Source organism: Notolepis coatsorum (genome assembly GCF_963971535.1).
Source record: "Notolepis coatsorum genome assembly, chromosome: 4".
Classification (NCBI taxonomy): Eukaryota; Metazoa; Chordata; class Actinopteri; order Aulopiformes; family Paralepididae; genus Notolepis; species Notolepis coatsorum.
The window spans coordinates 6771458-6784938 of record NC_140168.1 but is presented as its reverse complement, the minus strand read 5'-3'; the positions used below and the strand labels follow the sequence as shown (position 1 = coordinate 6784938).

Sequence of the window (13481 nt, the reverse complement as noted above, 5' to 3'; positions counted from 1 at the left end):
AGAAAAGAGGGCAGGGTTTGAGATAGGTCAATTCCAGCACCTTTGGGGCCTTCACTGTGACTATGAAGCCTTCAGTTACAGCTGAAACAGATGAGTCAACCCCCTGTTTAACCAAAACGTCGTGGCCGTCAACTCCACTCTTTCAACACCAGGGGGAGCTCTCCTGTGCTCATATTTCTCAACACTATAAATACAAGAAACTGATCTAGGATCGCTCCTTTAAGGTCACATGACCGAGACACACCTTACTATGACTCCGAGCCGACACTTGCGTGTGTCAGATCAGTCCCCCTGCTTTAACCCTTTCACTGACGCACTACCAAACGATTAACCCTTTCACTGCGACAACACACAGAATGTTAATAACCCTTTCACTGCCACACGACAGCCGGTTAACCCTTTCACTGCCACACTACAGAAGGTTAACCCTTTACTACCGTCGGTAGTGTGATAGTAAAGGGTTAACCTTCTGTAGTGTGGCAGTGAAAGGGTTAAAAGACGCTTGTTAATGAATACAGGACCTGTAGACGTCAGATGTACTGGAGTGCTCTTTAAGCAAATGTTTCTCCTGATGGGAGTGGGGCGGGGGAAGGTGGTGACAACTGCCGATGACACCTCCCCCCTGCTGCTCCTCTGGTACCCCCCCCCCCCCCGTCCAGTCCTTCATATTGGGGGTTTTTGTGGCACCTTTTCGTGACACACGCTCACTCCCCTTGAGCTTAGCGCTTGATCACCACCTGCTCAAAGGCCCCGGATCCAACCCTGAAAGAGAACACCACCAACATTGTGTTATTAGGAGACAGACTGGAGGCTTATCAGGAGCTGTGGGGTAAATTTTTTTTTAAAAACTCCTTTTCAGCATTTGTCCCAAAACACCACCAGCTTTATAAAAGAGTCCGGGCCCAGTGTTATTTCATTTATTCATCTTATTGGGAGGTGTAGTGGTTACATCGTTGCTGTTTCCGGCCGGTCCACCTCGCAAAATTGCACCGTATTTCCCCATTGCACCATTTCTAAATCATCTCGTTTTTAAACAAATAAAGCATTAACATTTGCATGGTGTGCCTTTCTGTGCTTATTCATCCACAATCTATAGCTCAACATGAAAATATTTGCAATTAACACTTTGATTGCCGTTCACAGATCTACGGTTCTGTCGCCCGATCATTGCGTGCCGGAAACGTAGATCTACGTTTCTGTCACGGTATTTCTTTTATTATCTATTGCCATTCATAATTCAGCGGGGCACCTTGTGCATACTGTTCTTGAGTGTGTCTGAACAGGGGCGGCGCGCCGGTCTAAATCACATTGCATGCGTGCACGACAAAGGATAATAGTGATGATCTAGCGTTGATTTCAGAAAGATCCGATAATCAGGCGAAAAATGGCGTGTTTATTGAATTACACAAAAACGCTGTTTTCGCGTCTTTTCCCTGGAATTGCTCAGAAGCGGCCGGACTATGTTCATATTCAAAACGGTATAAAATGGAAATGTACGGATGAGCTCAATGAGACTCGACGGTGTTATTAGACCCATAGCTATACTATAAAATATAGGTTTAGCTCTACAAAGTACAACTACGTTTACATGGGGTTAATGGACGGCAAGGCCAGGTCACTTCCCGGAAGGGGCGTGGCAATCAATGTGTTAATCGTAAAAAGAAAATGGCAGAATTTTATTTCAACCAAAAATGCTTAAACAATAATGTTAGTGATAGAAGGGAACTAATTTTGTGCAAAAATGGAACGCTTTTTCAATGTTCATGAGGCAGAATTGTTACAATAGCCGATAATCCCTTTTCCCAATGATAAATCCCTATACGGGTGGACCTCGCGGGGGCGGTCCAAAGTGACGTCAGACTACACCTCCCTATTGTCAGCGGAGCCTATATGACGCGACCAAAACATACCGGAGTCTCATGGCCAGCACAGAGACTCAAGAGGAGCTTCTTCTATCCCCAGGTCATCAGGATGCTCAATGTGGACTAACCCATCCACTCTACATTCATTGCACACACATCCACGTCATGCACTGGGCAGATCATTTACAGGGGCTTTTGTAGATTCAGTACTGAATTTTGCCATCCGGACACATGCAATATGAATGTAGAATATAAAATGCCAGGCCTATAATTGGCTTTATAGGGTCAGGTGAAGCATCATTTGAAAGAACAGAATCTCCTCTATTATAATACCATAGTTGAATCTGTAACCCTCTTACATAGAAACTAATTCACCTATTCTTTCTGTCCTTCCTCTGACACTCTTCTCCATCACTACCTCCCTCCAGATAGCTGTCCTGTCAGGCCTGGGAAGAAACCAAGAGTTAATGTACTATAGGCTACTCTTTTTGACATGGATTAGGCTAATTAGCTTTAACAATCCTGATTCATGAGCCTATTTTATTCAAAAGGAAGATTTGATTGATTTAAATATGTTTATAGCCTATACAGGGCTCCAGAGTGTGTGTGTGTGTGTGTGTGTGTGTGTGTGTGTGTGTGTGTGTGTGTGTGTGTAGCGTTTTTCGCCCCGTGGCCATGTGCATTCTCAAAAAAAAATTTAAATAATCTCTGCCTTTGATTGGCTCTAACACATGCATTCTGCAAAGACCAGCCCTGATCTGCCTCTGATTGGCTCTCATCATCACCCTGAAATTCGTATTCGCTGAATGACGGGCTAAACTAAATGAGCATCAACTTTCCGAATTGAAACGATAAATAAGCACATCGTCTCATACTGGTTTCATAATACAACGTTTCCGAATGGACGTTTGGATTAAACAAAAGTGTATGCAGTGATGCTTTCCCAGCGGAACACAAGCTGCTTAGCGTTACACAGGTATGTTATGCACGTTAATTAAGCTATGTAACGTTAGAGCGCAGCTAACGTTAAGATAGCAGGAGCCGTCGGCCAACAAAGTTGTTTCAACAAATGTATTCACAAAATGGATTATCATTCAAACGTTATTGAAGCCTCCCGTGACCAGTAAGTAGGTACTACTACTCAACCGCATCAATGTGAGCTACTATGTGCCTAAAGTCAAGACAGTACTGACCTAGAAAAAACCCGCGAGTAAGTCAAGTATGTTGGAGTGAGGAGGCGCGGACGGAAGTGGCCATTTTTCAAAATAAAATATCCGACGGAGGTGTAGTGGTGTTATGATTGGTGTTTCCGGCCGGTCCACCATCTTGAAAACACAATGTATTTGCCCATCGCCCATTTCTAAATCGTCCCGTTTAAAACAAATAAAGCATCAACATTTGCATGGTGTACCTTTCTGTGCATATTCATCCACAATCTTTAGCTCAACATGAAAATATGCGCAATTGTAAAAAAAAAAAAAAAAAAATCACTGAATTTTATTTCAACCAAAAATAATGTTAGTGATAGAAGGGAACTCATTTTGTGGAAAAAGATTTTTACAATAGCCGATAATCCATTTTCCCAATGATAAATCCCTATATGGGTGGACCTCGCGGGCCCAAGTGAGGTCAGACTACACCTCCCTATTTAGGAGCAAATTGTTTGCATGATTAAAAACGATGGTTCGAACATCCGTTAGAAAAACCCTGGCGAATGTTCGAATCCCAAAAACAGGCTTGGGGACAGCTCTAACTGGAGCTGAGCTGAATGTGTTAAAATTGGACTTTGTGAGCTAACTGTAATACAATGTTATTTTTTACAATAATTGACACAACATCTTAAAAAATTACTAATGTGTATGGGAACTGACCATGTACAATGTACTACTGATGTACAGTAGTAAACAGAACAGCGTAGGCACTGTGCGTTCCACTGGAGTCCAAGAAGAAGTACAATGCAACGATGAATCATGCTGACGGAAGCAACTCTCTGTGACTCGCTTTAACCTTTCTTTTTTTTTTTTAACAACATTGCAGTTTTATGACTTCCGTATATTATGAGCTATAATCCGGTGTTGACCAGATGGATCACACATGTAAGTACGTAGGAGAAATGCATTGTGTTGACAATACTTACACAGTGGCCTTATCATTTAAAATTGTAAAGGAAATATAGCACACAGACCAAATGATTAGACTAATTACAGACAATTACTTATTTTCAATTCACAATAAAAATTTCACTTTCATCCAAAACATGCGTACGTTTTCAGTTTGAGGGCGACCCTAGTTGGCAGACGAACCCCTAACCCTTAGAGCTTTACCGCCATGCTATATGTAATGAGTAATTTGCACATTACTCATTACACACATCATTTTTGTTTGGAACTGTACATAGCCCATCTTTGTTATTTAAAATGTATATAATCTAATATCTATATCCTGATCTGCACTGCACACTTTTAGAACTGTATAGTCATCTTTATTTTAGTCATCTTATTTTATTCTATGCTAAATGTATTGTATTATTAATAATCGATCTTATTATTAAGATAGAAGCTGCTATGGTCGAGGGACCACAATAAATAGAATGTCACTGTTCTTGCTGTACAGTACTGTAATAAGTGACAATAAAGGAATCTGAAACAGGAGCACAGCATCATCTACCGGGAAACAATTTAGGGCTGAAGTTTAAATTGAGCGTTTGCGAGAAGGGATAGAAATATGACACCGCCACTATTGGTTATTGGCAGTCTTCCATGGTTGCTGGGAACGCTTGCAGCGTGACGCTGTGTGCCAGCCCACGTTTTCATTGGTGGTGTGGTCAGTGAGTCACACCCACCTGAAGTGCAGGCTCCCCAACGCTGTGCTTCCACCAGGACCGACGAACAGCCTGAGACCTTCCTCTGTAGCAACACACACACACAGACACACAGACACACACAGACACACATTAGGATAGTCATGCTGGGGGAAAATGGCTCACAGTTAGTTGCTAGGCGACCTAAAAACAAGTGACCACACACACAGTGACAAGACAAGAGCACTTTGTAAGAAGGGGAACTGAGGAGACGGCAGCCAAGAAGCTACAACAATCATTAATCCTAGCATCTTGACGAAGAAAATCCATGGAGGTAGATGGGAAATAATAGCTAAGTATATATTTCCCCTGCCAATTGGCATACAGCTCAAACCCAACGGCAAGGGCAAATGCAGTTTTTTTTTTTTTACACCTGTCCTCTGAATGGTAAATTGATAAAAGACAGCATTTACGTGGCTAATACATAAACCATAGCCGCAATTGAGAAAGCGCTGTGGCAAATAGAAATGACAAAGACACTCATTTTGTGGTTTAAGAACGACGCGATTGATCAATTGACTAGTATCCTTTTTATTTTAATTTGTTTGATCCACTTTTTCTCCTATTTTCTCCCATCCCAATTTCATGTTTCCAATTCTCCCCTCCCCTGTCTTGAACGTTGCTCGCATAGGCCCCCCACTGGTCGGTTGTAGGGAGGATAGAAGCCTTGCATCACGTGTCCCCTCCGGTACACGAGGAGGCAGCCTGTCACATCTTTTCACCTGCCAGCGCGGACTCTCATTGGCGAGGTGTAACGCGTGGGAGGCTCACACTACCCCCGCCATTTCCTGTCTCTGCTGTGCAGGCGTCCCCCAACCGACCTGTAGGAGTCGCTGTCCACAACGTCCAGATTACCACCCATCGACTTCCACCCGCTGACTCTGCCAATTGAGTTAGTATGACGGCCGGCCAGAGCCGGAGGCAACGTCGACAGCCGGATTAGAACCCGGTGTCTCTTGCGTTGGTGACGAGCGCAATGTCCGCTGTGCCACCCAGCCGCCCTGACCAGCATCCTTTTATTCATGACGGTGAATTACACTGTGATTGGAAAATATTATCATGTTCGTAGTTCTGGGTTAAAATACATATTCTCTTACAGCCTTGACTAGTTAATATAGGGTTAACTAGGTACATCTCAGACACTAGGCGGCAGGCTGACAGTGTTCTTTATAACAACGGCCAAGGTTTAGGAGATATGACATTTGGCCTGGACTCCAGTTTTGGTGTGAAGACACAACAAAGTGCCTAAAAACCCATCCTTTGTTTTCATTTTCTCTCTAGGGCATTTTTGTTTACCTTTCTTGTCATATCTGGTATCTTTTGTACGTCATGTCAAACTATGTATTTATTGTACGTCCGATCAGAGCTCTTGTCTCACTTTCTGGTCAGACGTTCGTGTGTCTGATTGTAAACTGAGCTCTGTGGCCACAGAAATGTTCTATATATATATATATATATATACAAATTGACTCGTCTGAATTTCTACAGTTTCACTGTTTGGCTTCATTTAAAAACATTTCCACAACAACTCCTTTGGTATGTTTTGCGTCCAATCGGTTTGGTTATTCAGCACAGCAGTGGCTGCCTGCCCACTGCTACTAGTCACTAGGCTTGTCCCCGACTAAGGATTTGTATAGTCGACTTTGATTGGCCAATTATTATTTTTTGGATCATTCCCTTTGGGCTGTGGGGGTGCTTAATGTCTAAAAGAGTCTCTTGAAGGCTCATTGTCCTCTGCGAAAGCATGCAATTGGTCCACTGATGGATACATCTTGATATTTGTCTATAGTGTGTTCATTAGACGGGTGAAATCCATTTTCTTAGGCAGTTAGCCTCGCTGGTATGCGCGCCATTAGCGTTAGCCACGCTTCTAGGCCACTTTGCTTTTGGAAAGAATGATAAATTATCTTTTTTTTTAATTATACTTTATTAATCTTTTTTGCATTCGACTAAGAGGTTGGCAGTGAATTACGGCTCCTTTCGATCGATTAGTCGACTAGTCGAGGTCAGCCCTATGAATTACACTCCTTTGGTACGTTTTGCGTCCATACGGTTTGGTTATTCAGCACAGCATAGTCTGCCATCTTTCAGTGTGCACTCACAGTTCAAACATGATTTCCCAATAGAAAAGTGATAGCCCTGGCGAGCTCCCGTAGCTCACCGCGTACCTCGGCGCTATTTCTGCGTCGGGGACAACCGTGCTCGTCACGGATCTGGGGTACACGAGTTCGATTCCCGGACCCGCCGTATTTTCTCAGAGTGTCTTCCCTTACTCTACATCCCATTCAACCTGTTTCTGTCGGTCATGCTTGACCAGAAAAAGCGTTAAACGCTAAAAAATAAAGTTTTAAAAAAAAGAAAAGTGATAGCCCTATTCCGGATGCACTTGTTGTAATGTAGGGCTTCGATTCAGTGCACATGGTTAATGAATGGCACGTAACTGTCAAACATGTCACAACACTTTTAGAGCTTCACAGGGACAGAGGACTGACGCAACCTTCACAGGTCCACTAAGCTTAAAACCCCGTAAGACCCCTGGTTGCCAAATTACAACATCACTTTTAGCTATTACATTTTAATTTTTTAAAGCACATTTACATAGTCAACAGGTCCTGTTGTTCAGCCTCACAATGCTATTGGATAGTACATAATAATAATAATATAATAATAATTTATAATAATAATAATAATAATAATAATTTAGGACCTGCTCCGAGGTCATCAATTGGCACACATGCGATGCATGCATGCAATTCGTATCTGCGATTAACCCATCCCGTCGTCCTTCCCCCCCAAGGGCAGCCGGGAGCAGACAGGCGTCAACGTGAGCCGCGCCAGGGGACCAATCCAAGTGCTCCTGTCCGTCTTCGTCAAGGACGCCACAGCGTTAGCGATCTTGTTGTTGTGCATGTTTTTCCATTGGGTTTATCTTATCGGGGGTCCTCAAGCGGGAATCGAACCCTGGACCTTCTTGCTGTGAGGCGACAGTGTTAACCACTACACCACCGTGCCGCATATGCACTGTTTATAGGTCCCACCCTCTCTGGCCTCTGAGGTTGCTTTTTGATTTGGGCCTCACAGAGTTAAGACTGAGCCTGAGTGTACACAGTATAGGGTTGGGTACCGTTCACATTTGAACCGATACCGGTACCTGTGAATCGATACCGGTACCCGGCGGTACCTTTCTTCCGGTACTTTAGTCTCTAAAATTTTTATCTACCTACCTCAGTTGTAAAAAAAAAAAACCAAACTTCAAATAATTTATTAGCATTATTTATTTAGAACAATTTGTTAATATATATATAATATATAATATTGCATCTAGCTTTGTAAAGTGTAACCACCACACTTGCGACCGTTTTCGGCTTGCCAACGCCCCGACTGCTTTGTTGTTGAATCAAGTCAAATCCTAGGTAAGCGTGTATTGTGAACGTTGACGTGAACGTGCGGCACACTTCATAGGTTTCGTTTTGCAGTAAACTAAACGTTGACGTCACTGAAATGTGGCACCGGTTGATCTCACGTGAATCGGTACTCGCGATTAGGTCGATACCCTTAAAAGTACCGTTGTGAGCGACGCTCTGTTGTTGTGAGCGACGCACTGCTCTGTTCTATAAGGTAATTTAGAACTGTACTTTGTAAAGAAACTCAAAGTATTAAGCGATGCACTGCTGTGTTGTATGTTGGAGCGATGCTCTGTTGTATGTTAGAACTTTGTAAAGAAACTCAAAGTATTAAGCAATGCACTGCTGTGTTGTATGTTAGAACTTTGTAAAGAAACTCAAAAGTATTAAGCGATGCACTGCTGTGTTGTATGTTAGAGCGATGCTCTGTTGTATGTTAGAACTTTGTAAAGAAACTCAAAGTATTAAGAGCGATACACTGCTGTTATATATTTTCTATTGAACAATTTTATCACACTTCTTACTGTCCGTTCTATTTGATTATTTTAGCCTATTTTAAACCGAATAAAACCGCACTTTATTTTTACTCCATCTAATCTATTCTATTTTATTATTTGTATTACTGGAAAAACTGTGATTTACCTTACCTTGCTACCCCTCTATCTTTTTGTATTAATTTTTTTTTACACTCGCTTATTATGCCTGTAATTTTTTTACTGTTGTGAAGCACTTTGAACTGCAATTTCTGTATGAAAAGTGCTATACAAATAAAGTGTATTATTATTATTAACCCTTTCACTGCCACACGACAGAAGGTTAGCCCGTTACTATCACACAACCGACGGCGATGCTCCATCATTAGCTCCGCAAATGCGGAATGATGGAGCATCGCCGTCGGTTGTGTGATGGTAAAGGGCTAACCTTCTGTATTGTCACAGTGAAAGTTAACCCGGCTGTCGTGTGGCAGTGAAAGGGTTGTTAAAAGCACCAGATTGGGTGCCCATCCCAAGTACACACCCTCTGAGCCGGAGTCCAGCGGGCCGTGGCTGAAGTCCTGGCCCTGGAGGATCTTGTCCACGATGTCGTCGGCGTCCACCCTGGTGGCGTCCACTCTCTTCAGCTGCTCCTCCATGGAGTTCTGCTTCACCGGGTGTCTGATGGTAAACGGCTGCATTTATACTAGAACAGCTTTTTATCCAAAGCGCTTTACAATTTCGTTCCTCACATTTTTACCCACTCACTCACACATTCACTCACCGACGGCGGAGGCGACCGTGCGAGGAGCCACCCTGCTCACCGGGAGAAATTAGGGGTTAAGTGTCTTGCTCAAGGACACATCGACACGCTGCCATGGGGAGCGTCTATACTTTTACCAACAAACTTCCAGTTCCGCGTTCTGCGATCCGATTGGCCACAGACGCTTCTGGTCATGTGACATGTTGTGCGCCAATCGCGTGACGCCTGTTTCTGCGCCCATTTCCGCCTCGAACAGCCTGCAAACTACCTAACGCGTCTCTAGTTATATCACTGGTTAAGCTTATAGGCGACTCTTTCGAAGTTGGTTAAGGTTAGAGTTTGGAATCAGGGCTGGTGTTCTATCGCCCTGCTCTAAAGACAAACTCTAACCTTAACCGACTTCGAAAGAGTCGCCTATAAGCTTAACCGGTGATAGAAACAGGCGTCACACGATTGGGCGCAGATGTCACATGACCAGAAACGTCAGTGGGCCAATCAGATCGCGGGAAAATGCAAATTAGTTGGTAAAAGTATTGACGCTGCCAGGGAGGAGCGGGAATCGAACCGGGAACCGCCGGATCACCAGACGACTGCTCTACCTCCCGAGCCACCAGTGTCGCCCCCTGGTGGTAGCGAGAACGGTAGAGGCAGGGTTGTAGGGCCGTACCGACTAGTTCCAAGCTTCATTCATAACGTCGACATTCAAATTCTAAATCGACATTCATAATTATTTTATTATTATTATTATTATTATTATTATTATTATTTTCTTTATGCGCCTATTCATTCTGTTTAAACCAATGGGGCTTTTCCTCACAGTTGCAGATAAAGATTAGGCTACACTAATATTTTTTTTTTTTGATCCACTTTTTCTCCCATTTTTCCATATTTTCTCCCATCCCAATTTCGTATCATCCAATTCAACCCTCCCCTGTCACGAACGCTGTTTCTTGCCTCCCACAAGCCGGCTGCAATGTGGACTAAGTCATACATAGCACAAGTCCCCTCCGGTACTTGAGGTAACAGCAGTCGCATCTTTTCACCTGCGCAGCTCGATCTCTCAGTGTCGAGGAGTAACGCGTGGGAGGCTCACGCTGCCCCCGACACTTCCTGATTCTACTGCGCAGGCGCACCAACCGACTTGTAGGAGTCGCTTGTTCACAACGTTCGATCCCCACCCTTCAGTTTTCCCTCCCCGTAATACGGCCAATGTGTATTACTGCGGACGACCAGCCAAACTGAAAACAATGTGGAGAGCTGGATTCGAACACGCGAATCCTAGCGTCTCCACACTGGTGGCGAGTGCCTTGCCCACTACACCACCTAGCCGCCCAGGCTACACTAATATTATAGTATTATACTATTATAGTATATGACTCGGCATAAAAATGTAAATAAAACATTCATCATAAATGCCCGTCTGCATCCGCTCGGCGCTCCATCGAGACGTCACCATCACTTTCGTACCAACCATGTGCCCTTATTGGATTATTAATGTTGGTGAAACTGACGAGTTATATTCATTAAAGAAAGTTGATTGATAAAAAAAAAAAGACTAATTTAATCAGAGTACCTCAGTTTATAAAAATTGAGGATTTTTTTTGTTGAGAAAAAACGAATAGATTTTTAAAATAATTGTTTACGATTACGTCATAAAATATGAGGACAGACATTCAAAGCTTCATTCGAAAACGTCAATAGAAGCTTTGAATGTAAAAAAATAAATAAAAAATGAAAAAAAAGAATGACATTGGGTACAGCCCTACAGGGTTGATTATGCCAGTGACGTGTCACAGGAGAAACTAGGTCATGTGAAGAATGTAGAAACAGCCCACAGTGTTATGATTCTGTTTGACACGGTCTGTTTGTGCAGTCCAAGCAGCCCACACAGGCTTTGGACAGGAGTCAATGTACTAACAGCACTTTGCTCTGTGGTCCCAAAAAACACCTTCCACAGATTCAAAATAGAGATGATGGAAGATAAGAGAGTCAATTAACTCAAAAATACATTTAAAATACTCAAAACGTTTTTTGGAAAGAGGTTCACGAGTTGACTACTAACGTCTTGGAAATTCGGTTTGGACATTACACCTGTACGGTATCCCTTTGATACTGGACTAGACATTAGATCCCGTATCTGTGAAGATAATTGGGATAATATCATATACAGGTGCAGCTCAATAAATTAGAATATCGTGGAAAAGTCCATTTATTTCGCCGCATTGATGCAGTAATTTGTGCAAAAGGAGCCCCAACTAAGTACTGAGTGAACACACCTTTTTAGTAGGCTGACATTTCTATATTAAATTAAAAAAAAATTGATTGGTGAAGTGAATATCATTACAGAATTCGCACACAAATTGCTCCTACCAAGACATTTGGAAGATATTTATTATTATCATTGTTAATTATGTCATAGAGTGCCTGGTGAGGGGTTAACCTCTGACCTCCACTGGTCTTTAACCCAGTTAACCGTCTGTAGTGTGATAGTGAAAGGGTTAACCTTCTGTAATGTGGCAGTGAAAGGGTTAACCTTCTGTATTGTCGCATTGAAAGGGTTAACCTTCTGTATTGTCGCATTGAAAGGGTTAACCCTTTGGTAGTGTGGTAGTGAAAGGTTAACCGTCTGTAGTGTGGTAGTGAAAGGGTTAACATTCCGTAGTGTCGCAGTGAAAGGGTTAACCCTTTGGTAGTGTGGTAGTGAAAGGGTTAACCTTCCGTAGTGTCGCCAGTCAAAGGGTTAACCCTTTGGTAGTGTGGTAGTGAAAGGGTTAACCTTCCGTATTGTCGCCGGTCAAAGGGTTAACCCTTTGGTAGTGTGTGGTAGTGAAAGTGTTTTTTAATGTGTTCTACCTGGGAGTCCTCGCGGGCGTGGAGGGCCGCTCGGGCGCGTGAAGGCAGGCGGCGGAGGCCGGGGGCGTCGACCTGTTCTCCCCCCTCGGGTCGCTGGGTTCCGGAATGCTGCCGATGCCCGTGGAGGCGGAGCCTCCTGAGGCGCTCCTCCGATGCGTCAGCTCCGTCAAACTGGACGACCGCGAGTGATTTGTACTGTAACCTAGAGGGAAATGATGATTATTACGTGAAAGGTTTGATGTTTGTGATGACAATGTTGCCCGTATTTGTAGAGGATGTGTTTGTGCATGAACGAATGAATGAATTAATGACATTTTGTCCGACGACGACCCATCCCTTACGGGATTATAAAACACCAAAAACAACAATTGAACATAACAATTACTTCCCATGGTTTCTAAGCTACACCATCAGAGGCCAAAATACATCACATATGGTATTTTCGTGCGTTTATCCCAAGTTTTCTCTAAATATTCTGCAAGTGCAAATACCCTGTGATAAAAAAATCCATTTTCATCTATCTGCATCACTAAACCACATTAACTCAAGTTTTTTTTTTTACACCTGTCAAATGACTTTTGATGCAACTCATAATATAGATTAGCTCTCGAGCTAATACAGCTGTCCCTCCGATTCTGACACTGGAAGGGACATGCTTGACAAAATAACATCCTACAAATATCTGGGCATATGGATTGATGACAACAAGATGGCCTTTGATGTTCATATTGGGAACCTACTGAGAAAACTTAGACCCAAACTGGGCTTTTTCTTCCATCTAAAGAAATGTTTCCCGTCTGAAGCCAGGAAGAGAATTGTGCAGAGTTCCTTTCTGCCTGTATAGACTAAGGCGATGTGATCTATATGCATGGTCCTTCCTCCCTGCTTAAAAAGCTGGATTCTGCGTACCATACTGCCATACGTTTTGTAACGGGTGCAGGCTCTCGCACCCACCACTGCACTCTGTATCAGTCCTTAGGATGGTCCTCTCTGTACCAAAGAAGACTATCACACATGTTGATTTTTATCCTTAAGTCATTGCTAGGTAAGCTGCCCTTATATATCTCCAGACTTCTGTCCTTTTATACTTGCTTTTTTAATACCAGACGAGCAGAAAAATGGGATGCTTTTAAATGTTCCTTTGATGCAGTCAGAGCTTGGTGAAGCTGCATTCTCCCACTATGCTCCCTTTTTATGGAATACGCTGCAAGTAAAACTTTGTCTAGAGGCACTTCCTACTGTGAATGCTTTTAAAGGTATGCTACG

The 13481-nt window shown here is 43.1% G+C and overlaps 1 protein-coding gene across 2 annotated transcripts in view; it reads right to left on the bottom strand.

Moving 5' to 3' along the window:
- Nucleotides 1-640: 640 nt before the first annotated feature.
- LOC311226882 (EEIG family member 2-like) overlaps nt 641-13481 on the bottom strand; it is a 40876-nt gene continuing 28035 nt past the window's right edge. Inside the window, exons 8-12 of one of the 2 annotated variants that reach the window (XM_084312335.1) lie at nt 12216-12417; nt 9144-9280; nt 4705-4768; nt 2238-2308; nt 641-762 (exon numbers count right to left, since the gene is read on the bottom strand). In XM_084312335.1, the coding sequence (XP_084168461.1) occupies nt 731-762; nt 2238-2308; nt 4705-4768; nt 9144-9280; nt 12216-12417 (506 nt within the window). In that variant the 3' untranslated portion in view covers nt 641-730. The remainder of the gene's footprint in view (nt 763-2237; nt 2309-4704; nt 4769-9143; nt 9281-12215; nt 12418-13481) is intronic. The other variant, XM_084312336.1, reaches the window with a different exon arrangement.